The sequence below is a fragment of the Protomyctophum bolini genome (genome assembly GCF_963924005.1).
Source record: "Protomyctophum bolini genome assembly, chromosome: 1".
Taxonomy (NCBI): domain Eukaryota; kingdom Metazoa; phylum Chordata; class Actinopteri; order Myctophiformes; family Myctophidae; genus Protomyctophum; species Protomyctophum bolini.
Genome location: NC_137862.1, coordinates 14194123 through 14221766, shown reverse-complemented (window position 1 = coordinate 14221766; position 27644 = coordinate 14194123). Strand labels below are relative to the sequence as shown.

The window sequence follows — 27644 nt, the reverse complement described above, 5'->3', positions numbered from 1 at the left end:
GCCCGCCATGTGGAGACTCTGGGCTTGAATGGGGCTTGGTCAGACATCTCACTCCACAACATTTTGCAATCTCTGTCGCTGCACTAGTGATTGTAGATCTGCTATTTTTAAATAGCTAAAGCATGACATGTAGCTAAAGCATGACATGATGCTAACACCAAAACGGGTTCCCGCCCAAAATGGGTTAAAAAATACCTGTGTGAAGTGAGGGGCGCTCTTGCTCAGTCACATGTGACGTAAATTCTCCATTCATTGTCAATGGGAATTTAACAAAAATACCGGATTTGCTCGTCTACATATGACGAAAATTCTCCATTCATTGTCAATGGCATTTAATGTTTGTGTTAAGACCAAAATCTACACTATAGCTGAATAAAGAATCCCCCTTGTAGTAACTCTGAGGACTCTACCCCACAAGGGGTCCCGGACCCCCTGTAGAAGACCCCTGGTCTACTCTATACCATCCCACATGACCAACAGTAGAGTTTGGCAGTGAAAGATGTCGTGGAAATTAAGATATAAACATTTAATAATACTCCGTTATAAAGAGTATCTCCTATAAAGTTACAGTCTGATATTATCTCTAAATGTCACACTCCTGTGGTGCTGGTTGGTTTACAATGTCACTGTCCCATCTGTTATTTGTTATATTGGCTCAAAGTCTGGAGGGGGTTTGGTTATTGTGGGAGTGAGCTATAAAGGCTGTCGGCCTTTTGTGACTCTGGGAGTCAGACTGGGGTTTCCATACATGATCTCTTTACTCGAGTAAAATCCTTATACTTCATAACTCTGAATTCTTGTGTTGCTTCATTATCATTATTATGAATTGTCCTTTTGAGCATGTGTCCCACAGACCGCCTTTACAAAGACACAAAACGTGAGGTGAAAAACTGAGAAATGGCATAATGACTGAGTTGGGAGAAAGAAAAAAACCAAAAGGAGTTGTTCAATGGACTGTCACTCTCTTTCTCAAATACTATATTTCCTTAGTATGATATTAGTTGGTCATGAATCACTCTAGCATGACTCTAGGCATCTCAAAGACAGAGTTGCAATAGTTGTCAATGGCATACACAGAGCAGCGTAATCCTATTACTTATTGTGGAGAGATAATTAGTTTAGTTCAGAGCTTTTTTTTCCTTCCCAGCCAGCGTATTTCTCCTCACACGTCAAGCAGGATCCATCATTACCTGATGAACAGCACAGTGCCTGGCCTCTGCTTTAGAGAGAAATGGGACATGGCTGACTGATTTTATGATTTCACAGAGATTCAGAGAGATATTGAAATAGACGGTGAGGCTGGTGGGAGGGCGTTGGGGAGAGAGGGGGGGGGGGGGGGGGGTGGTGTTGTTGAATGGAGAGGCATGCCTCATATAAGCAGATAAAAGGATTTGCTTCTCATTTTAAAAACAGGGCAGAGGCAAATGTATGCGCGCCGAACCCACGGAGGCGGCATTGTGGCGAACAGCTGGCACTCGCACACGTTTCAAATATTTGATTAAGGGAATGAGTCCATCTGAAGAGAGGATGATGGTAAACATCGCTTAGATGAGTCGAGGAAATGAAACTGACACTGTGGCATCGCTAAATTAAATGCCCCGTTTCTTTGTTTGATGCTTCTTATTTGTTTCTGAAATTGTGCGTCTTTGTTTCCGATGTAATTCCGATGTACCGTAGGCAGGTTTGCTGACAACTTGTCTCCAAAAGGTGGGTCTGCACATTAGAGCTCCTTCTAAAAGACTCTACCGCCAACCACAGGCCTTATATATTTATTTATTTATTGAATGGGTTCCACTGCTATGGAACTGACAGCAAAAAGAATATTTTTGAGACTTCAATAGCATCATGGAAGAAGGGTTTTTGAGACCATCCCTTTTCAATTACATGCGTAGCACATGCAGCGAAAGCCATTTCAATCTGTGTGCGCGTGCGTGCATCGGGGGTTTGGAGTAAACAGTCTGATTGATTCTCAGTCTCACGGATTATGAAAATATTCCACTTATAGCATTACTTACAGTCTTATACTCTCCTTGACACTGTAAATCCCATTTCAAGAACAAATGTGGGATGCAATGTGGACATGCAAAGAAAGCGGCGGTTAAATCTGCCTGCCAGAGATTAAGACTCTCTCCTGCTCTCTCTTTCTCTCTCTCTCTCCCTCACCACCACCACGCACGCACGCACGCACGCACGCACACACGCACGCACGCACACACACACACACACACACACACACACACACACACACACACACACACACACACACACACACACTCACTCTGTACTCTCAGTTACATGCCATATGGTTGTTGAAGCATCGGGTGGTGTGTTCAGGTGGAGGGGCCTTTCCAGCAACACTGTCCTTAGGCAGACATGTAAACCTTCCACACACACACGTGATTGCGCGGCCACACGCACGCATGCACGCACGCGATACATACAGGCCTGAGGCCTACCATTGCGTGGCACATCTATGCACGGAATGTCTATGTTCACAGGCTTCTGTGTGCGGCCTAGAGGGCATCTGAGCATGTGCTCTACAAGTCTTACACTAAATGCGTTCGGGAAACCCAGCCATAGTCTTTTGAACTAGACCTGTACGTGCCTGTCGGCTACCGGCCTACTTGAGAACGATGCTACTTGTGAACCTAATAATTCCCGTTGTCAACTTGTCATAGCACCCGTTTTAACTGTCTGTCTGTGTATATGCCTGTTTGTGAAGAGGGCAAACTGACTGACTGTGAAAAGTGGACTCAATTTGCCCTCTTCAGACACAGGCAGATACAGACTGTGAAAAGTGGACTGGTTAAGTAGGCTAATCAATTGTCAGGTGTGGGGTTGCCATGGCAATCAATTGGCTGAGGCAGAGGTGAGGGGATTTAGGCTGATTAGGCCCACTGGCAGAGCCTGAGCAGAACCTTTTGTGGTGGTCCTGGAGAACCGTGGGTCCGACCGATTCGAGTCCGGGCACTGCACTCCCTGTGTTTCGAATATGAAGTTGGTGCAGCAAAAGGTTCTCGAGTTACGTGCATTACAACTGTACACAGCACACGCATGCACGCACGCAGAGATGTGGCACATTTATAGTCATCTTAAATGTTTAATTGTATTTTGGTATTTTGGTTGGCCTTGATGGAGTCGTAATGCCTGATTTTACACATGATTGCATGCTGAACAGCCGAGCTACAAGTGCAACCAAACATAAAATGACATTCTCCACTTGCGCCCTAACATTTATTGGTGAAAAAAGGTATAGTCAACGAACATTTTTCATCGTAGTTTTAGTCGACACAATCATACACTGGTGAGAGCGGCCTCTGCACAATGTGGGAAGGAGAGTGTTGGGGAGATTCAGGAGTTGGATCAACGCCAAGTGGAGGAGGCTGCCACTCTGCATGGTTGGAGGAGTTACTGATCAGTCGTCTCCCCCCCCCCCCTCCTTCTGCCTTCCCCTTTGGCTATCTCTGTCTGTGTCTGTCTGTCTGTCTGGGTATCCCTGGCTGTATGAGTGATGAGAGCTGACATTAGCCTCCATCTCTTGCCCCTCTTTCCTTTGAGCTCTGTGCCTCATCTTTCTTAATGCTCAGGCCCTGTCTCCTTGTGCTCCCATACACTTAATCACCCTGCTCATCCTGCGCTGCGCTGCGCTGCGCTGCGCTGCGCTGCGCTGCGTATGTGTGTGTGTGGCGCGCCTGCGCGTGTGTGCTGTATGATGTCTGATTGGCAGGTTATCTTAGATAACACTAACAGTAAAACAAGATGTTGACACAAGGATTATACAGTGAAGTAAGGAAAGACAAGATGCACACACACATACACACAGACAGACAGAGACAGACACGGTTTGAAATTCTCTCACTGATACATCCTGTTTTAGTTGCATATATCACAAAGAAACTAATATTCACATTACTACAGTACTTAGAGACTCTCTCTCACACACACACACACACACACACACACACACACACACACACACACACACACACACACACACACACACACACACACAGCACACAGCACAAGCTATAAAACACAGACACATTCAGGGCTATCGAGACACTTACAGTAATAGTGTCAGTGAGATCATTAAAAAATAATGAAAAGCTCCCTCCTCTGTAATCTCTGTTCTCACTGTTCTAACTCTCTTCCCCTCTCTGTCCCTTCTGTTGAAAACTATTGAATTAGGCACGGTGTGCTTGATTTCATGTTCACGTGTGTATCTGTCAAATTGGCACCAGGGGGAAAGCATATTTGTCTGTGTGCCAACGTGTGTGTGTGTGTGTGTGTGTGTGTGTGTGTGTGTGTGTGTGTGTGTGTGTGTGTGTGTGTGTGTGTGTGTGTGTGTGTGTGTGTGTGTGTGTGTGTGTGTGTGTGTGTGTGTGTGTGTGTGTGTGTGTGTGTGTGTGTGTGTGTGTGTGTGTGTGTGTGTGTGCGCAATTAAACTACTGTGTGCAGCCTCTCTTCTCAAGGGAACCAATGTTCTACATTACCCATAATCCTTTGCTGGCTTGTGCCAATTACAGGTGTCCTTGTTACTGCTGAGAAAGAGGAGTAACGTGTGTGCCTGCAGAGGTATCTGTGTGAGTTTTTGTTCCTGGGTGGCTGTGTGCATTTAAGGTTGTGATCATTCTTAACCACTTCAACCCTATATAATTCAGTTGACCCCCAGGCGTCTGCACATGGTCCCCTGACTCCCTGACTACTTGCTGATTGATAATAGCCAATCTACAGGCTCTAATCACGTTGCAACGCTTTATATTCACTGAATGATTGCCTGCAATGACATTCCCAATGTGTTTTTCTTTTTAGTCAGAAAACGTAGTCCGAGTCCACAACGTACTGCAGTGTTATTGTTTGGCATCAGATCCTCATCCATTTTATCCATGCGGTTCATGGTCAGTACATCAGTAGAACATTTTTTCATCGCTAACATTTCAACCGGCTGAAATATTGTGGCCACGTTGTAAAAATGGTTCAACATGTTCACGAGGCTTGACTCACACTCGCATCATTAAAATGCAGCCTGATTTAACTATACCAACTAGACCGGTGCCCGGCTGTAGAGCACAGAGTCGGTAACGATGGAAGTTGGAGATCCATTCCATGCCCCACCCAGCTATGCAATACCCGTTGTACCTGTGTCAGAGTACCCGTTCGACCCATCTGTGTCTGTCCCTTTTATGCCCATATATGAAGATTTCTGGATCTGTTTCTCTGTGTCCCTTTATTCGGAGTTTCAGAGTTTCAGAGTTTATTTGGAGTGTCAGGCATGCCAAAATATGGAGTGTTGTGATGTCAGAACAGGCCAGCGCTGTATATGGACTATGGGCAGGGGCCCTGTCCAGAGCCCGGGCTCTTTTGGGTCCGACCGACTCGACACCGGGCACTGCACTCCCTGTGGTGGTGTGGAACGTGTGAGTTGAATTTGAAGTCGGTGGGGCGAATGGTTCTCGACTTATGCGGATTACAGCTGCACACACGTACGTACAGACAGACATGTTGCAGCGGTGCCCGTTGGGCACTGGCCTACATGGAACGATGCAAGTTGGAAATGCATGCCCCACCCAGATATTATGCGTTGGAGCCTCTACAGCGGTGCCCATTGAGCACTGGCCTACTTGGAACGAGGCAAGTTGGAAATGGATGCCCCACACAGATATTATGTCTGTCTCCCTTTTATGCCCATATATGGAGTTCTGTGTCAGGCATGCCCAAATATCGAGTGTTGTGAGGTCAGAACAGGTCCATATAGACCCTGGGCAGGGGCCCTTGTCCAGAGACCGGGCAGAGGCTTTTTTGGGGCCCTTCTGGACAACCGTGTGTCCGACCCACTCGACACCGGGCGCTGCACCACCTGCTGTGGTGTGGAACGCGTGTGGCGTGTGGAACGCGTGTGGCGTGTGGCGTGTGGACGCGTGTGTCAAATTTGAAGTCGGTGGGGCTAACGGTTCTCGAGTTACGTGGATTACACACAGACATACAGAGACTTGGTGCATTTATAGATGGACTAGAATGGTGCACGTGGGGCCTCTACAGTGGTGCCCGTTGAGTACTGGCCTACTTGGAACGATGCAAGTTGGAAATGCATGCCCACCCAGCTATTATGCGTTGGAGCCTCTACAGCGGTGCCCGTTGGGCACTGGCCTACTTGGAACGATACAAGTTGGAAATGCATGCCCCAACCAGATATTATCTGCTGTGGTGTGGAACACGTGTTTCGAATAGGCTAACGTGGATTACACACAGACATACAGACAGACAAAGACTTGGTGGATTCATAGATAATACTGTACTGTAGATGTCACCACCAACTGGAAACTGTACATGTATATGTGCATGCAGTGTGTCCCTCCATCATACATTTATGTAATCTGTGGTTGTGTCTCAAAAGGAACCAGTTGAGGGGTTTGGGGCATTTCCTAGTCAGGTTTTCCAGCTGGCACATCCAGCTGGTGGGATTATCCACACTGGCCCACACAATGCCTCAGGATTCCCCAGTCCCTAAATTCAATTTGCTTAATATGGATGCCAAGTTTCAGTGGATACACTTTTGAATGCACCTTACGTCTAACCTCATCTCAAAATGTGGAACGCCCTACCAACAGTCATTAAGACATGTGAATCCCTTGACTCCTTCAAAACCGCTCTCAAAGGGCACCTACGGATGGCTGCAATTCGAAACTGGCCTCTGTAAAATCTGAATCCCCCCCACCGCCCCCCCCGTTTCCCCTCACTGTATATGTATCCTTTCCCTTTTTGCTTCCTACATGATGAATTCCTGTTCTGTTCTTTAACTACAATGTGGACCCTGTTGTAAACAAGTGTAATGCTTAATTTGGTCGTCCACTCACAGTTAACAGTCTCTGTATTGAGTTTGTGCTTAAAATGTACTGTAATTCTAAAAACGGTTAATAAATATTTCAATCAATCAATCTATATACTGTAAGGTTTTAGATATAGATTGGTATGTAAATATCAAAAGTATAGATGTCCAGTACCCAAAAACAACAGGCGGAGAATGATAAAGGCGGATTGTGCTGCATTCCCCACTGGGATGGCCTGTCTTAAATTGAGAGCAGTATAGCAGGAGCCCTTAAATGAGAGCACCAGAACACACTAAACACCTGACTACCCGGGCAGTTTGCTCCCTACTGAACCATGGCCCGCTTTGAGATACCCTCCATTCTTCCTCTCCATCAATCACATGTCACAGGTGTCACGTCATTCATCACACATGTTATCCAATCAGTCTAGTCCCATCCAGGCACCAGCCAATCCACTGACTCCATCAACCTCTTTAATGTCCTCCGCCAGATTGCTTTCGCTTTTCATTTTTATCTGCTATGTGCTGGTTTTATTTGAGCCGTTTATGTGTTTTTCCCCTCCCTTTTTATGTATTTATTCATTGGGTTAATTTTGTGAGTTTCTCCCTTATTGATTTGGGTGATATATTAGATATAGGGATGGGCATTTTGGTAAAAGGTAAATGGTGCATTTATATAGCGTCTTTATCCAAGGCGCTTTACATAGATTGTGCATTACATTCACCCATTCATACAAACATTCATACACCGATGGCGGCGGAAACCATGCAAGGCACCAACCAGCACATCAGGAGCAATTAGGGGTTCAGTGTCTTGCTCAAGGACACTTCGACACCAACTCTGGGGGAGCCCGGGTTCGAACTGGCAACATTGCGGTTACCATCCAGCCACTCTACCCCTGAGCCACCACCGCCCATTTTCTTGTAAACTTGTTGTTGTGGAGTCCCCCTCTAAAACGAGATGCTGCATCTCAAGGGGCCATCGTGCTCCCAATACAATTCAGACAAATGTAGTGTTCAAGCGTGGATAAACATGGTGTGACATCATATTTATCCAAATGAACATTACGTTGCACATAAGCCTCGGATACATACTGTATATTTGTTTTTCTTTCTGGAAATGTTTACCTCTGCCGTGTGGTTTGATAGTTGGCTCTCTATCAGCTACGGGTTTAGAGCAAAGCCTTTTGTTTATTTTAAAAGACAAGGCATTGAAAATTAAAAAAACTGTGTCGTTTAAGATAGTCAGCCACTCATATTTGATACAGTGTTTCTAGAGAACATTTTTCCAATTCGGCGGTGGTAACATTAGCGTTTTCTTGCCGTCAGTTGATTCCTCATATCCAGATGAGTCAACCCACCGCTATAATTTGTTTTTTTTTGGAACACAGTTCTTATTTGACGCAATATAAAACAAGTCTATGGGAATTCAGAATGGGGGGGAAATGGGTTGTGTGTTTCATTTGTTGATGGCGAAGGATAAGGTCTGTAAATTAACACAATTGGCAAGTTGAAATGTTTCATATTGACTTTCATACATCCTATACTTCCCTTGTGTTACAGGTATCACAGCTAAGGAATTCATTGAGCAGAGAGGGAAGCTACAGAGCCGATATGAGCTACTGTTGGAGTTCCTGTCCCAGATGCTCTCCGTTGCACGTGAAGACACCAACATCTTCAGCCTGAAGGACACGAGAGAGCGGGAGTTGGATGTTCGCTTTGCAGTCAAAGCTGGCCCTTCCTACATCCGGCCTGAGAAGCTGCACGGTTATCTGGCTGCTCATAAACAAAAGGTGTGTAATTGTCACAACTGCACCAAGGACAAGTTGTCATTTAGATGCAGTCAATTTAAATGTGTATCAGACGGGTCAAGGGTTTCTGCAAGGCGCTGCAGCATCGCTGTAATAGTTTGAGCATGTCCTCAGACGACACGGAGCCATTGCTAGAGTTGCACGTGTTTCATGCTGGCCTTATGCGTTGTTCTTCCCCACAGTTTACAGCCTCTAGTGCCGTGTAAATACACTTTGACAGTTGGATAAGTGAAACTGCAGCAACCGTGACAATGTATTTGTAACAGTGACCATAGGCAAAAGTCTTCTCTAACCACAAGGGCATCGGATTGATCGCATAACTACAGATCAATGTGACTTGACTCATTTGTGAGGTGTGAACAACTCACTTTAAAGTGAGAAAACATAGAATGCTGTGGAAACTGGCAGACGTCAAGTTCAAGTTTATTTGTTTGCAGCATTATGGTACACTGATTAGGCTCTTATTAGTCGTAATTAGTCTCTCTGTGTGTATGTGTAGCCTGCTGTATGTCATTAACCACATGGACTCAAATCACAACACAAAGCCATGGAATGGATGGATGGATGGATGGATGGATTTTATTTTGTCATTGGACACAAGTGTACAACGAAATTAATCTGTTGGCATCAATCCAATGCAATACAAAGAAATAGACATATAGTACTGCAATAGTTGTTAGTATTGGCAAGAGTAAAAACAGTAGGAAAAATACAGTTTATGTACAGTCAGGAGTTCATATGTTGACCTGGGGGGGGGGGGGGGGGACAGACTATCGTTTGCTCAAAGAGTTCAGGAGAATAATGACTGAGGGGAAGAAGCTGTTTCTGGATCTGGTGGTTGAGGTCTTGAGGCATCTGTAGCCCTTTCGCCTCTGTGAATGGGAGGGGTGGAACAGTCTGTTGTTGGGGTGGGAGGCATCCTTAATGATACTAAGGGCCTTAGACCGGCAGCGCTGTTTGTATATGGACTCTATTGTTGGCATTGAAGAGCCCATGATACGCTGCGCAGTTTTCACCACCCTCTGCAGAGTTTTCTTTTCCGCAACAGTACAGTTGCCGTACCAAGCTGTAATGCAGTAGGTGAGTATACCCTCGATGGTACAGCGGTAGAAGTTCTCCAGAGTCTGGTGGGAAAGCTTAGCTTTCCTCAATCTCCTCAGGAAAAAGAGACGCTGGTGGGCCTTCTTTATCAGGGAGGAAGTGTTATGTGTCCAGGAAAGGTCTTCTGATATGTGGACCCCCAGGAACTTGAAGTTGCTAACACGCTCCACCTCCACACCATCGATGAGGATTGGAGCGTGCTGCCCCCCTCTGCTCCGTCTGAAGTCCACAACCAGCTCCTTTGTCTTGGAGGTGTTGAGGGCGAGGTTGTTATCTGCATGCGTCTGCATCCCCCGATTACTTTACTGGGGCATGTCAATCATCCTTTGTCCACGTCTTTCTCCAATAGGCCTATCAATACATATTTGGGAAACAATTAACATTTAATTGCAGTTTTATTTAACAATCAGACCTACTTGTAATAGCACATATAATATACAGTACGTATAAGCATATCTTCTAAATGGTTCACCATTAGCAATTTGTCAAAACCGTCCACACTTAAAAAGCTATCGCCGGAGTAGCGCAGAAATACAGCTTGCAGATCGGTTCTTTTGGACACAACATAATCAATGATGCACGACGCACGATGGAATATAGGCTACAACTAAACATTTTTGTAACCAAATAAGCCTGTAGGTACTAGGTAGTACTGTAACATTACGTGGGCATGGTGGGCAACATATGGAACTTTAATGGATGTTAATACAGTGAACATTATACGTAGTGTTTAATAACGAGGCCAGCAGCTGCAGCGCACATGATCCATGAAACCCGATGTTTCAAAAATGTTAATGTTAATGTTCCCTCACAGTCTATCCCATCCTCGTATCAACATATTAAACAAATGCAAAATAAAGTTGGATAGCTGATGCAGACCCAAACATATGTGTTGAAAGGCTCCACTTGCATCAGTTTGTGCTGGCCTCGCCGCACAGCTGAGGTTCATTTGCGCAATTGCGCTGCGGGAGCGGAAAGAAAAGAGATGGGATTGGATTATCTTTTCGGGCATTTCACTCATTAATGTGGGTCAAAAATGACGGTAATTGAGAGTCATTGAACTCGAGTCCGAGTCGAGTCTGGAGTCTTTGTGGGTTGAGTCCAAGTCTGAGTCTTTAACTCGAATCGTACAGCCTTTAGATGCATGCACCCAGAATATCTCAATGTTTGTGCATCGGATTGAAATGACATAATATATCATTTATATATGTTAGTGAGAAACCAGTATTAAGTCAAAAACTGTGTTGTAGCTGCTGAATAACTGTGTATAGACTCAGACGATGAAGGGTGACTTTTCGTGCTTTATTATAGCTGCTGAAATATTAATGTAATGAAATTATCGAAAGTCGGTTATCATAATACACTACTAGACCCATTGAAATACTTTAGTCGTGTCTAGGTGTCTGTACGAGGAAAAGCCTTTACAGTTGATATACTTATAGTTGAAGAGACTAGACAGTGTGCGATGCTAGTTTAGAAGCTTTCTATTTTTCCTCTTGAATAGAACAGCTAAGGATTTATTCTTGGCATTTGTCCAGGAATCTGTCTGCGCTTTTAGCCTAACAGGGAAATCATCTGGAGTCATCAGGAGCGCCAATGCCGGTTGAAAAGAGCTTCTGTGTGCACTCTGAAAGACTGTTACGTAGTATACTTTGTCTAATGTGGTTTAGTCTTTCTTTCACCTAATCTGCCAGGGCGACAATTAGATACTGACATTTTTGTGGAAAACAATGCCCTTTTGTTGTAGCCCCCACTCCTGCAATGAAACCACAGTGAGATTGGAGGAAAAGGCCACAGGGCAACGCAGGGAGGTGTTCTGGAGTGCACTAGGAGACGACCGAGGCAACAAAATGAGTTTACTGTACATACTGCAATGTGAGATCCCTTGACAATAAACTCTGCAATTTCCGGATTTGAGATCCTATTGCGAAACAACGTACAGTATATACATTACGTGGATAATAGCACTCACTGAAACATGGCAACAAGTGGCAAATTGCATCCATTGAACCTAAATATATACATTTGTGGTTCCAAATGGATAGAACACAACTTCGCTGTATGCCGAGGTTGGCGGTGAGGGGAAGGGATTGTGTTGCATTTATAAACCAAGCTTGGTGCAATGACGTACAGACCACGAACACCCTGTGTTCCACTATGTCTGAGTATTTAGTTATGCCTTGTGAATTTAGTACAATCGTAGTTGTATTTGCATACAACGATGAGCAAATATAGTACTGCAACAAAGGAACTTCACAGAGTTATTAGTGAACAGGAACCCATCACCCGATCCGTCTGTTCTGGTGATTTGTGTATTCTAGGGTTAAGGACAACACATTACATGCAGCACCAGGCCCTTCTGTGAAGGTTTTAGGGACCTCATCTGGACACCTTTTGGAAACTCTGATCACTGCTCCATCCAACTGTTCCCTACCTCCAAGCTGAAGCTGACAAAAAGCCAGCAAGTGGTCAGAATACGGATTCATGCTACAATCCTGCTATTGAATAAGCTGACTGGAGATGTTCAGGCACGCCTCTGTTTTTAGTCCTGGTCTGCGAAGTCAGAACCTAAGGAATATGCTGTCCACAATGTTACAAGCAAGACTGAACCCTTGCTGTATTGAACTACTGTATGAGTACACAAAATATAAACCTGAAAGTAATCACAGATTCATTCATCAAGTACACTGAGTACAGCTCCCAGGAGTCATGATTGGCTATCCTTGCACGCCAACCAGTACCTGTTTACTATACAGTAAACATTAACCCACTGTATGCTACCACCCCAGGCCAGAACGTGACACGTGCCACCCCTTGTGCAATTTACGTGAAATCTTTCACAGACTTTCCTACTAGGCTGAGGAATATATCCCACCCTTTTCACATTGGCCTGGCTGTTATAGCGCCACCAACAGGTGGATTTTTGCAAAGCACATTTTTGGAACAAAATGCCTCAAATCATCCAATTGCCATCCAAGGCAATGAATAAATGGCACCCTTTTCACATTGGCCTATTATAGCGCCACCAGGAGGCCACAACTTGACCTGCCCTGGTGGAGACCTGTGCCCCGAGGGGCACTTTATCTAGTTACTTTCAGCATTGCATGGTGTATCATTAATTAGATGTCCAATCCAAGTTAATATTGTCTGTCTGTCTGTCTAGATATGTAAATCAGCGCCGATGCTCATGTGTTTTTTCTTTCTAAACCATGCACTAGTCCAAACACTGCTTACACTTGGTTTCTAAACCATGCACTAGTCCAAACACTGCTTACACTTGGTTTGGCACAGTGTTTTTTCTTTCTAAACCATGCACTAGTCCAAACACTGCTTACACTTGGTTTGGCACAGTGTTTATTCTTTCTAAACCATGCACTAGTCCAAACACTGCTTACACTTGGTTTCTAAACCATGCACTAGTCCAAACACTGCTTACACTTGGTTTCTAAACCATGCACTAGTCCAAACACTGCTTACACTTGGTTTGGCACAGTGTTTTTTCTTTCTAAACCATGCACTAGTCCAAACACTGCTTACACTTGGTTTGGCACAGTGTTTTTTCTTTCTAAACCATGCACTAGTCCAAACACTGCTTACACTTGGTTTGGCACAGTGTTTTCTGTTTGGCATTTAACTCTGCGTGGACTGTCATTCTTGTCACTTACTTGAAACAGTTTTGTGCAGTTTGTGACACATCTGGCCTCAGATATTTCTTAACCCATTCTGACCTGAGATCAGTTTCTAAAAATGTCTTCTACATCCTGACAGTTTTCATTCTGACCTGAGATCAGATTCTAAAAATGTCTTCTATGTCAGTCGCTCTTCGATTAAAAGAAAATAGACCTACCGAGTGGCGCGCTACGAGCTTGTAGGTCTGCTATTTTTAAATAGCTAAAGCATAACGTAATGCTTACACCAAAACGGGTTCCCGCCCCAAAATGGGTTAATGTCTGAAACAACATTACGGGTGTTCCTACATTAGCCCAGAGACGACAATAGAGGCAAGAGTTGCAAATTAATCTCCACCAAGACAGACTTGTCTAAAAAAATGACAATTAAATTAGGTACGTGCACTGAATATAAAGATGTGTAAACAGCTCTTGACATAATTGCCCAGGCAGTATTCAGGCCTGATTTACAAAAGAAACCGCTTCAGATTTTAGACATCCTTGATAACAGACAAAATGAGCTTAATTACTAGTTAGCAAAGTGTTCATTTACAACATAATTGATGCGGATATATATGATTATAATTCAAACAGTGGCATGGGTGTCGGAAGGTAGTTGTAGGTGTTGGGATACTATGGGTCAAAAGAGGCCAGCTCATTGAAAGTCAAGTATCATTGGCCTTATGAGACCTATAACTTTACATTTCATCTTTTAGGTCTGAATCAGCATTGGAGTAAAAGGGAGAGAGAGAGGAGCCCCTTTATGTGGCTGCACATAAAGGTTAGATTATTAGATTAATCAGGGAGATGGAAAGAGATGGCTAGCTTCTGTCAAAGGGACAAATGATCTGATCTGGTGTGTGTGTGTGTGTGTGTGTGTGTGTGTGTGTGTGTGTGTGTGTGTGTGTGTGTGTGTGTGTGTGTGTGTGTGTGTGTGTGTGTGTGTGTGTGTGTGTGTGTGTGTGTGTGTGTGTGTGTGTGTGTGTGTGTGTGTGTGTGTTCCTTCTTCCTTGGCTTATTGTTGCTCATATCTTCTGCTCTTTCTTGTGAACGGTGTTTGGGTAAGAAAGAGAAAACTGGATAAAATATAACGTTCTTAAGGAAGGAAAGAAATGAAGGTTTTAAAATAAGTTTGGTTTGAGAGAAGACATTATATGAAAGAGAGAGAGAGAGAGAGGGGTGTGTAAGTGGCATGGTACAGCTGAGCCTTCAGGTGTGATTTGTGGGGCGAGCAGCAAACTTTTCATGTGGATTCAAACCAGCCTGCTCAGCGAAGACATTGATCAGGATGAGACGTGAAGCGTGGCGAAGCAAAGGGATGAACGTGAGCCAGGGAGATAGAGGGGGGAACTGGCAGAGAGAGGAGACAGAGGGAGTGAGAGAGGAGGGGAGATGAGACAGCACCTTATTATTAATGTTCGCAATTCTCCACAAATGCCTCAGAAGTAGGAGATAAAAATACCCCCATCGCACCCTCCCCTTCTGTGGCTCATACCATATCCCTCTAAGACTCTCCCCTCAGCCCTGGGTGTTTTGTATGCATTTCAATCCAGCGGTTTTCCACTTAAGACCTTTATATTAAAGAAAGAGCATGTCATGATGGGATTTGCACTTTACGTTATTGCGGCGTGGTGTGCAGAATCTGGGTTCTCCTTGTCATTATAGTAATGTGGCTTCAAAGACGGGGCACAAAGCTAGAGGAGCCGAGGTTCACAGCTTCCAGGAACAATGTGCGACCGCGGCCCTTTTGTCAGGGGCGATGCAAGGTGCACTGTCTGCCGCCTATGTATTCTCACTGTGTTCCTTGAAGAGCTTTTTTAGAACTGAGGAATAAGACACATTCTGCTCTGTGCTTTGTATCTACACATTCAAAGCAGAGAGGGGTCGAGAAAGTTCACTAGTACATGCCCACGGAGTATTCACGAGAGAGCTGTGTTGTGACTTGTGAGGTATAGTTTTTGAACTGAGAGTTCTGTTTTCTTTTTCTAAATGAGACATCTGGTTTTACAATGTGATTCTTGGCATAATACGTGGGGTAATTATTCAGTTTCAAAATAGTAGGTAACAATTAAATAATCAGTTAATTGAATACTGGGCAATGAACATCACGTACACATTTTTCTCAACTTTTCTTGGTACAACAGATCAAAAAGATCAAAAGGTTCTAACAATGAATTACATAAAATTGCATAACACTTTTAAACACTACCTTAAGCCCTGTTTAACTCTAAAGGCCCCCTACACCGAGCGCGTTTTTTTCAGATTTATAGTGGCGTTTTACGAAAAACGTGTCCAGTGTGCAACCACCTTTAGAGTATATCATTAATAGAGACGCCACTGGATTTCTCCTCCCATCCACTTGCTTCCTCTCTATTATATGTATACTTTATTTAAACTAAGGTTTAACTGCATGAACCATAGCAGCCCTACTCTGGGCATCTAATAATAGGCAAACATTCGGCAGAAGTATAGCAGATCTACAAGCTCACATCACATCATGACCTGTTGTGAGCTTATAGATTAGCTATTTGCGTCAAAGAGAGTAGGTGAGCAATATCTTGCCCAAGGTTTGCTTTACATTATTTCTTGCTTTTAGTCGAGTCCATCCAGTGTCCTCTGGCACTAATAGTAGGCTATGGTGCCTATTCTGAGAAGCAGACTCCCACATGCTCCATTCAACCACTCCAGCATGCTCACCATGCAGCCCACCTGAGGAGTTAAGCCATCAACTCCTCTCCTTTATTATCTCTTTCTCTTCTTCCCCCTGCTGTTTTTTCTATCTCCTGAGCAAAAGAACAACCGTCTTCTTTTCCTGTTGTCGTCCCTGGGGTTCCATTCTCTCCTAAAGGATGCGCTGCCCTTGTACAGACTCTGCCCACTGCGAGGTTTGGGGTATTGTAGTTTAGAGCAGGGGGTGGCAGAGAGGCAGCAGAGATAAGACTGGCGGTAAAAAGGAAAACACAAAGAGCAGTCTCTCAGCCACGCTTGGTCCCGTAAGGAGGGGGCTGAAGAGGCCGTCTTGAGATGTTTTTTCTTTTATCAGTTTTCTTTTGGTAGGTTTCAAATCTGATTTATCGTGAATTGAGCTCCCTTTAAGTGAGCTCTGCACCTCTTCTGTGTTTGAAGCAGGATAGATGCACTGTTAGTGCTGATCCCATGCTCTGTTGTTGTGCGTGTACAAATGTCAAATACATACAGTACTGTACATGTAGAGATGCAGAGACACGGACGACATACTGTATTCAAAAGACCACAACGGAAATAAGATTTGTTGTGTTTATCCTACTAGTCCTTACCCGTTCTGAATATATGAACAGCAAATATATATATATATATATAGAATATTAGTGGTCCATGACATGAAAATGTTTGAGAACCACTGCTCTGAAACACCATTGGACAATGATGTTTGACAGTCAGCTATATTGTTGCTTATTGTAGATTTATTTTCGGATGTTCTGACTTATTCTGGCCTGTTAACATTTTCATAGACCTGGTTGCTTGTTTCCCTCTCAGTCAATGTGGCAACCCTGGTGATTGCCCAACACTGTTTTGGTTCCGTTCCTATGCTAATGTAGCTTAGCAACAGCTAGGAGAATGCAGTAAGCTGCTGCGGTTTAAAAGTGTAGAATTTTTTTGCGCAATTTATGTCCCCGAATGTATGGATATGGACTTATGGCGCCATCGCTGGCTCTTTCTTTAGTAGAAGTGTTGACAGTTTTAGTGTCCCTCTCACGCGCGCGCGCACACACACACACACACACACACACACACCGCCTCCTGGCACACACACACACACACACACTGTGAAGGCCGTAGTACTGTAAATATGACATGAATATGAATGCAAAGTAGCGGTCCATGTGTGGACAGGCTACCTGTCGCCGCGGTGCATGGTGAGATGTGTGCAAACCGTGTAGTTTATCAGGAGAAGACTACCAAAGGATGCAACACGCACACATTGTATAGGGCACAATTTGTTGTGTTGCAGCGCTAGCTAGAGGAAGCATGCCAGTGGGGTAACGGTGAGAACGGTGGCCTGTGATGCAGGTGTCGCTAAGGTGTGAGGGTGCGAGGTTAATTCACTAATAAATTCATTATTAATCATTAATGTGTCAAATGGGAAAAAGGGCTCCGTTAAGACCTCCATATGATTATGGTCCATGCCTGTGTGAAAAGTGGGAGTGATTCGTGCAGTTAATGATGAGATAATTCGCTGTCAGTGACATTAATTCATTCATTCAGACATTCAGAGATTCGCTGAATTATTATAAGGATTGACTATTGTGTGCTTTTGTCATGTGATTTGTCAATATAGAATTAATTCAATCAATCACTCAATCAATCAATCAATCAATTGATCAATATTGAACCGGAAGTGAAATTGTGTTATATCATTCATGCATGGATTATACATAAAGCCAGGTATGCAGAAACACCATAGGCGGCGGGTGCGTTTTACCTTTGGGTAGGCTTTAGAATTGCGTTGGGGGGGACTCTCGCATATATATTTATTTATTTCCCAGATGGTCTAAAAATACACAGACTGATCGGCCAAAATATATATATTTTGGACGATATGGGTATTTTTCTCAAGTCTCGAGTCAGTGTGTAGATTACCCAGCGGTGTTGCTGCCCCTCCCGGGAGTCCCGGCTCATGGCTCTGAGTCTTCACAGACGGCACAGAGACAGCAGCCACTCCGCTGAACGTGTCAGTGTTGCTGCAGTGGTGTGAACCGTGCGGGCACTGGTGCTGCTGAGTTCTGACAGCTGACTCACAGCTTCTTCTTCTGAATTACTTTATCTTTGCCTTGAAAAAGACATTTTGCGTTTTGCTGTTTCCCAAAACAAACCAGCGCGCGCTGCTGTTTGCTACAAAGCGACTGGAAGGACGAGGTTTACAGACATACCAATAGTAGCCAATCATATGCTGATTAGGCCATATTGTGTTCATTGTCATGATTTGTCACGATCCGAGTTGGCTTTTTCTGCGGTGTAACCGTCTTTAAATAAATACTTTAAGAAATGCCTATGAGGAAAATTAACGGCGATTTATTTTCCGGGTCTCTCGAGGGGGCGGGACTGTGACGCTCTATAGCCTTCTATATAATGCTGCACACATTATATTATATATATTTAAAAAAATACCCAGCATAATTTTTGGGAAGGCTAAGCCTTGCCTAGCCTTACACAAAATACACACCCGCCGCCTATGAGAAACACATATGCACGCACGCACACCCGGCCCGTTTTTTCATTGTTCTTATTGGTACACACAATAAACTCCCGTAATTTCACTCAGAACATTGACTTTAACTCTATATTGTACTGTAGAACACACACTGAGTTTAGATATACGTACAGTATCTTCTGCTGTATTTTCTCTGGCGAGGTGGTTTGTGAAGCATGAACGTGGGCCATAACATGTACCGTATGCAAGACCTGATTCAGATGAACAGATTAGAGACAAATGAAGATGCTAAGGTGTCAAACCAGTCATTTTTAATGTATTAATGATCACAGCCACAACACCTGAAGTCACACATATAGTGGCTGTTAATTTGATAATAATTATTATTTATTAAGGATTCTGAAGTGAAGAAAGAGGAATAAATCTTAATATGTTGCGTGCACGAACACACACACACACACACACACACACACACACACACACACACACACACACACACCTGAATAGTCTCATAACACAAGAACCCTTGGAGCAAGTACTGTAAGTGTTGTTGCCTCTAAACAGACAGCCTGGTGGTTAGCCTTGAATCGTCATTCAAAGAGCACAATAGAAACCTACAGTAGCACGGTCAGTGAGTGACAGACACTGAGACAATAAGCCCTATATTACCCGCTATATAATCCTTCCACATTACCAGCCTCCATTTCTCAGTTGTTCTCAGCTTTAGGTGCCAACAACCCTATATGAAGAATGAATGTTTCAGGGTAAGCTATTATTGTGCCCATGTTTAAACCAATTAGCTTTACCACAGTTTAACACATTGAGTGATTTCATAATGTTTTTTTACCACAAGTGTGTTGCTCATAGGGGATTTTAACACAATCAGTGCCGGGATTTCTTTCAAAATAACAGCTCGGGGTGCTGCGCAGATATAGGGCCGCTTTTACTCTGTAAGCCCCCCCCCCCCCCCCCCCTTCCGTTCCGGACAAAAACTGGGAGAAATATATTTTCTTGCTTACCTTGCTATCGTTACGATAAAGTCGCTGAATAATCCCTTGCGTTCATATTTTTAACGAGAGGCAGTTCAGAAGTCAGAAAAATGAAGAGCTTATCCATCTGGTCAAAACCACGGAGAGTCCCCTAGATTAGAAAATACGAGGGATTCTTTCTGAGCGGTAAACAGGGAAGTGAACGACAATGCACATGTGCGAAGAGCAAGGAGTATGGTGCAGAAGGAAAGGCCAACTAAATAAAATAATTGTTATGACGTTCCCATGTACGGTATAAATGGGTTAACATGGCATAAGAAGAGGACAACTGTTTATTGTGAATCAATATGAAACATCAAAGCAATAATGATTAAGATAAGGCCAGGACAATAATTCAAGCTAGTAACTACTGTCTCAATATGAGTCATAAATGGAATAGATTTGAGGTCCAATCACTCCAAATTGTCTGGCATGAAGTGACCCTCTTTTCAGTCCAAGCATAATGCACATTTTTGTGTGTGTGTGTGTGTGTGTGTGTGTGTGTGTGTGTGTGTGTGTGTGTGTGTGTGTGTGTGTGTGTGTGTGTGTGTGTGTGTGTGTGTGTGTGTGTGTGTGTGTGTGTGTGTGTGTGTGTGTGTGTGTGTGTGTGTGTGTGTGTGTGTACACAGTTTGTGAGAGAGAGGTTGCCATGGTGTTGGTGCTCACAGAGAAAGACATAAAAGAACAAATAAATGTCATGTGCTCTGTGCTCTGCTCTGTCAAGCTACTCAACCTTGAGCTTTACAATTTTCACTCAATCAGTTGTTTGCCAACTTCATCTGGAAACTGTGCAAAGAAAACACTACAACCACAACTACAGTATATCATACATGCTCCATGCTTATTGGCAGACTCTCTTCACGTATGGCATGACAAGGTTCAAGGTGTTTTATTGTCACATAGATGTACAGGTACAGCATTGTGAAAAACTTTCGTTGGGTGATGCTCCACAATACACATACCCTATTGTGCTGAATATACTGTAAGACTAAGTTTGTTCAACTTCATCAACTCAACTAAAACTTGTACTTGTACTGTAACTGTACTGTACTGTACTGTACTGTACTGTACTGTACTGTACTGTACTGTACTGTACTGTACTGTCACACCCTAAATCATACAGTTAATATGTGCGTGTGTGTTAGTCTGCGCAACAGTGACACTTGGTGGTGAAAGCGCTATTTCCGTGCTCGGACAGCCAGCCAGCCAGCCAGGGACCCAGGGACACACACAGCTCCGCAATGGAGTGGTTGCACTACTCAAAAACAGGAAGGAAAGAAAACAAGACAGGCAAAAGAAAAAGACAGATCAATACAAGCAAACATAACATAAATGCATAACAAAATATGAAGGGACAAAAACGACGAATAATTACTCAAATAATTACACGGTTATACAATTTATATAATCAGGCAGTGTTGAAGGCCACAGAGAATAAATGGGTCTATAGTAGGGACTTAAAGGCCTCTAATGAGGGATCAGAGTGAATATGGAAGGGTAGGTTGTTCCAGAGCCTAGGACCGGCCGCTGCAAAGGCCCGGTCACCTCTCGTCTTTCAGTTGGATTTGAGGTCAGTCAGCAGTAGCTTGTCAGCTGACCTTAGGGGTCTGGTCGGGACATAAGGGTCTATGTGTTCTGACCAGCCCATTTAGGACTTTAAAAAAAAATAGCAAAATCTTAAAATCAATTCTAAAATGCACAGGGAGCCAGTGGAGGCTCATTATATATATATATATATATATATATATATATATATATATATTCAAGGTTCAAGTTTATTTAGTGTCCCCGAAGGGCAAATTGGGTTGCAGCATAGACAGTACATTAAACAATGAATGAAACAGTACAAACAAACAAACAAACAGTTCACATAGCGGAAACCAGAGTACAAAGGCGCACACACAACCATTAAAGTGCAGGCGTTAAAGTGCTATGCGATAGGTCATAAAAGTGCATGTGCATTGTGCATAGACATAGGCACGAGATAATACAGTAAAAAGTGAAAGTGCTCATCATAAGGTTATATCCTCGATCTACCCACAGCAGCATTCAGTGTGTGAATAGAGACCGGGACAAAGGAATGTGCCTGTTTTTTGTGGCACAGGGGGCTCGCAAGTGAAGGCCAGATGGGAGAAGGATGTACTCTCCGTATAGTGGGTGAGCACAGCATACTGTATACTGTATGCTCTCTTAAATGATCAGTTAAAATGAAGGTTATGGACAGCCTGTAGTAGCTACAGTATACAATATCCATCCAGCACCTGTGAACCCCTAGTCTGGATCCAGCCCATAGACGCTGCCTACTCTCTGAGTGGACTGCATCTCTTGGATGCAGCTTCAGTCTGATAATTAGGCTAGTGAAACCCTTGACCAATGGATCAGTGTCTGTTTATTGGCGTTTGTCTGGTGGTTTTCAACCAGTCTTTTTAACCCCAGAACACAGGGATCTTTTTAACCCTAGAACACTAAACACATGTAATTTTCACTCCGACGATTATATTTGAGCAATTTTCATAATGTTGCTGATGTCTGAGTTGGGTGGGTCTTTCAGTACCTTCATGATGCTCAGTGACATCATAGAAGGTAAGTTTGTTTCCCTGCCCACATCCCTTGTTTTTCCTACAGGCAGGTGTTCGGGTGAATTTCACCCGTGTTTAGTGATAATGTGATAGAGAAAAAGTCCCATATACCCACAATGGACTTTTTTCTTTTTTTCTTCACTGGACCAATCTCACATTTTTCACAAATTAATTTCTCTTTTTTAGGAATATTTTAAAAATAATATGCATGTTTTTCACCGATTTTGTCTCTCTCCCCCCCCCCCCCCCATGATAGAGCCCTCCCATGAAATCTATTTTTTTTAATGATGAAATATATAAGAAGAGTAGCTCTACTTGCTCATTGAAGGCAAATGCTTATAAGGAATCTTGGAAAAATTGTGCCTTCAATTGTGACATGCGCCTCAGAGCCGGAAACGGCGTCTACGTTTATATGTCTATGGCAATGACTAACCAATCAGGAAGTAGACAGGCAAATCGACCAATGACAAAGCTTCTAGAAAAATGGTTGAATTGCAAATTGCGGCACCTATATGAGTCACAGATACAAAACATTTTTTGGGAGCATTTACTCATTGCTGGCTGTCTGAATAACAAAAAAAAGAAAGGAAAAAGGTCATTAAAAATTTGACATATTATTGCTTATAGCAGCTTTAATTGAGACCACACAGCCACAGGCACACGTAAGAAGTTTGTTTTGTCAAACAAAAAATACTGCCAAATTGGAAACAGACCCAGTCGTCTCCTATCTAATCTCCATTTAACCAATTACTTTTAAGGCACTTAATGGCCTGACTCCTAATTGCATTTTAGAGTCATTCATTCATTCCTTATGAGCTTGTGGGAGACCTGGAGTCCTCAGGCAATAAGGAACCTGCTGGTTGTTCCTGACTGAGTAGATGTTGAAGTCAAAGGGTGACCATGCCTTTGCTGTCAGGTCTGGAACAACCTGCCAGAGGACTGAGAGCACAGGAGTTCAGCTCCTTTAATTAATTTAGTGTGTGTGTGTGTGTGTGTGTGTGGGTGTGGGTGTGTGCGTGTGCGTGCGTGCGTGCGTTGCGCGCTAGCAGACTGGCTCACAACCTCAGCCTGATGGCCTAAAAGTCTATTATCTCCCCCGAGTTACAGCGGGAAACCCGGGCATGATTCCCGGGTGTTCCATAATTATACTGCATACTTTGGACAAATTAGATAAGGCCTATTTTTATCTGTCAGAGCTAGGACAGAGGGTGTGCTGATCTGATTCCGCTATGATCTTATGAGCAAGTTTCACTGTGTGTGACAGTGGGTCGTGTCATTAATACTGCACACTCTCGTGCCCCAGTTATCTTGCCACCCAGCCTTACGCAATGGTGTCCAGAGTAATTATGTGTCTCTCCAAAGCCTATGCTGTTGAACCAGAAAGGTTGACAGCCACTTACACTGCTCTAATTGAGGTGTTTTTATGTTACATCCGTGGTAGTCCTATTAGGAAATCACTGTCAATTAATTTGCTGTTGTCAGGTGTTTTATTGAGTTTATGAGTGCACATTGGTGTGAATTTATTGCTGTAATCCGGAATGTATTTCAATAAATGAAACATTGCTTTAATACAATATAAATAGTACGTCTGCAGTGGTTGGAGGTGACCTCCGTACTGTATTCTTGCATTGAGATATCATATTAGTCCCTGGTGTCATGCAGCTAGGACACCTACTGGTTGACAAGTAGTACGACCTGAAGCTCATAGTGCAATATCTCCACTAGCCAAGCGGGGATTGCCTCTTGGATGAAAATGTGGGAGACCCAGGTTCAAATCCCGGATAGAACATAATTGTACTGCTCCAGCCTGGTGGCCAGAGAAATGACATTGCCATTTGACTTTAGGATTGTTTGGACGTCCCATCTTCATTTTTCATTGTTCTCTGCCAAGGACGACTTTTGACGACCTTTTTCTAATGAGGTTCTCTGCCAACTGACTTTTGACTTTTTGGTTTTGTTATCAAATGTCAGTGAACAGCACCATCTTGTGTAAAAACACTGGAGTTGCAGTCCGAAAGGAAACAGAACTAGAGACAATTGACTAATCCTGGGCGCTACACTCCCTCTGCCAACCTGGGGAGAGCTACGGACTGACCTCATGCTCGGAAAAATCACTTCCTGTCTATTGTTTTCACTGAAATGGCTTTGTTTTTTTTCAGCAAGGAATTATGTTTTCAAACGGTAACTACTCGGGAACGCCGTGTCCAAATGGAATATATATATATATTTTTTCCCCCTGTGAACACAGCACACGTGTCTGTGTCGGTGAACGTCAAAACACGTGCTTGGCAGAGAATTAATGAATTCATGTTTATTTGTATATTTACCGTCTGTCTGTCTGTCTGTCTGTCCTTCCATCCAGCTGCAGTCCTTCCTCCAGGTCAACGTGTCTCAGGTGAGGGCAGACGAGTGTCCCGGCTCGGACTGCGCCGGCTCCGGTGGGTGCGCCGACGTTCTGAGCGTGCGGGACACGCCCACCGTGGTGGATTGTGGGAGCATGAGTCTCGTGTCGGTGGCGGTGGAGTCCACGGCCGCGTGTGGCTGCATGGGAAGAGAGCACTCCCACCAGCCCTGCACCGCATATCCCAGAAACCCCTGCTTCAACGCAGGAGTGTGTGTGGACACCCAGAGCGGCTACAGGTATGTGTGCGCGTGTGCGTGCATGTGTGATTAGAACGTGCCTCGAGCATGAACCTGGAAGTATTATAATAACTGTAATTAAAATATGTCCAAACATACAAACAACGTACAACTGGTTCTGGGTAGCCTGGAACTCACCTATGCTTTTTATGGCATAGGCAGCTCCCGGCAGGATCCGCCGGGAGAATATATGCGCAGCTGCGCGACATGAGACTAATTACTTAGAGCGACAGAGAGAGAGAGGAGCGTGTGTGTGTACATGTGTGCGTGTGTGTGTCAATTTTACAAAGGTGCAGACAATCAGAAATCAGCAGAGAGTGAGCAATGTTTGCGCTACTCTATGCCGAATTGAAGTGGACTCAGACCCAGACTTTTTTTTCCTCCCTGGAAATAAAAACGTCTGGGTTTCCGAGGCTAGGTTCTGGGGGCTTTAAACCTGACTCATGTTGTAGTATGTATTGTATGTGTGTTGAACCTAGCTTGACGCCTGCCTCAATAATGACATTAATAATGATATCTACTCTGAGTTTGTGTGAATCCCAGCCTAAGAAGTTGATTAAATATTTATATAATTGACATTAATTTGATCAGATACGTCCTGATTAGTTGTGACTTGTTTTTCTTCTATGATAGACTCGAGCCCTAATGGACCTGTAAAACTTGTTCACAGACCTAATTGGTCTAGACATTTTTTAAACATGAAATTCAGTTATTACAGAACCAACTATGATTGACTGCTCTTATTAGGTACCTAAGTAAGTAAGTAAACTTTTTTTCGGTACACATACAAACATAATACATGCAGTTTAATTCACTACTGATGGCACCGAAAAGGTGTAGGCTGAAGCCAATGCTTATAATGCCTACCCTGTATAAATGTGGCTAGGTTTTTAAAACATTAATTAACAGTCAGTGCGTGCGTGTTGGATAGCTAACATTTTCAGACATCAGAGCTGAAGCTGTGACCTCGTTTAACATGACTGCATCTTTTCTTTCAGTTTCATCCCTAATTGGAGAGCCTCTCTCTCGCTTCTGTCTCTTTCTACTGCTCTAACTATAACACACGCACAGGCACACACACACACACACACACACACATGCCCGCACACTCTTAACCCCCCTCTCGCCCCAACAACCTCTTTGATGTTGTAGCACAAATCGTAGCGGGTAAATTACCTTCTTTTGAGTTGGAATGTCTTTAACCTCTGACTGATCCTGGGGGGATAGAGGATGACACCCGCCCAACTTGCCCAGTTAGTTTTACTTTTGAAACCTCATTATGGGGCTGTTAATTCCAATGAGCCCTCCACTTCTCACTCTGGAGAAACTGTTTTATAGGGGGCTCATTTTCACCCATTGGGACTTTGATCTCAACTCTTGTTATATGTAAGGAAACTAAGAATGGGAACCATGCTGATGCTGCATGTCAGGCCATCGGCCAGCTAAAGCTAGACTACAGAATTTCAGAATTATTCTGCGGAACAGTGATACCAAGGGAATATCGTTCAATTTCTTAAACTGATTTCTTAAAAGATTCCATTATTCAGGTGCATATTTCGGGCATTATATTGCTACTCTGCATCAGTCAGTGCTCTTGTACAGTATCTGTCAAAGCCAAAGCTGCAGCATCCCTTGGATGCAACCCATAGTCACTTTAACCTGTGGACTCCTTCCAAGCAAGTCTCAAATCTCTCAACGGTGAACAGACATTGATGAGATCATTCTAAATACGGTTGAGCTTACTTTGAAGGCCTCTTTCAGAGAGGGACTCACTATAAGAAGAGACAGTCAGTTTTGGGATACATTAGTTAGTAGTCTAGTAGACACAGTGTCCCACCAAATCCTCTTCAGATTTTTGTAATAGCAATTCAGTTTGGCAGTCTTGAATGTACGTGTTCTGCTTATCGCATAAGCATGCATCCGATATAACTCTCCGATATAACTTTGTTGGATTGCTTTCTAGATTGTTGCAATAAGAGTTCACATCAGGAAATAACAGCATTTTTTTTTAAAGTTGGTTTGTGTCCCTACTGGTATATTAATATTTATGGATACAGAATGCACAAGTGCAGTTAGTGCACTTTCAGCACCATGGCCAGTTCAACATAGAAAATGTATTTCCCTTTAAAATAATAATAAACACTCTCTCTATCTCTCTCTCTCTCCCTTTCTCTCTCATGCACTTTCATGCACTATATATGTTAGCGTAAATCAGCATATGATATGATGATATGCCTACTGTTTTTAGGACTCACGTCTGATGTCAGCATGCACGTTGTTTTAAGAAATGCTACACAAGATGAGAGCAGAGAGGGGGACAGAGTATCTGGCAGTGCCTATGGGCTGTATTTTGCGTGTCTTAAGTACCATGTCGTATTACTTAACTTAAGACCTGGAGGCGTGATCAATGCCATTTGGCTATATATTGGCCAAAGTACTCTCTCTGGTGAGAACACATGCTTGCCTGTTTCACTATGTTTAACAAACACAATGGTGACATACATAATTATCGCTGGTGCTGCCATGAACAAATTTACAAAATGCCAGTTAAATCCTGATTACAGCAACGCTGTATATTTATGGCATCCGGCGTGAAGGCACCTTAATTTACCCTGAGTCTCCATGTGTCTTCTGGCCTGGATCTTTAAAGGTGGAAGTGAAGTGTTATCAATTAAATGTAACATCAGTGTGTGTGTAATGGAAGCTTTTATCACTGCCTCAACTGCAGCTCTGCAAAAAATGTATGACTAAATTAGTAGCCAATCTTGTTTTGCGCTACTATAATTGTATCCATAAGTGA

The 27644-nt window shown here is 43.5% G+C and overlaps 1 protein-coding gene across 1 annotated transcript in view; it reads left to right on the top strand.

Moving 5' to 3' along the window:
- The window catches only part of LOC308319426 (neural-cadherin), a gene marked incomplete at both ends in the record, with an annotated part of 307480 nt that overhangs the window by 197479 nt on the left and 82357 nt on the right, over nucleotides 1-27644 (top strand). The window contains 2 exons of the mRNA XM_080769498.1: nucleotides 8390-8619; nucleotides 24567-24844. Of these exons, the coding sequence (XP_080625624.1) occupies nucleotides 8390-8619; nucleotides 24567-24844 (508 nt within the window). The remainder of the gene's footprint in view (nucleotides 1-8389; nucleotides 8620-24566; nucleotides 24845-27644) is intronic.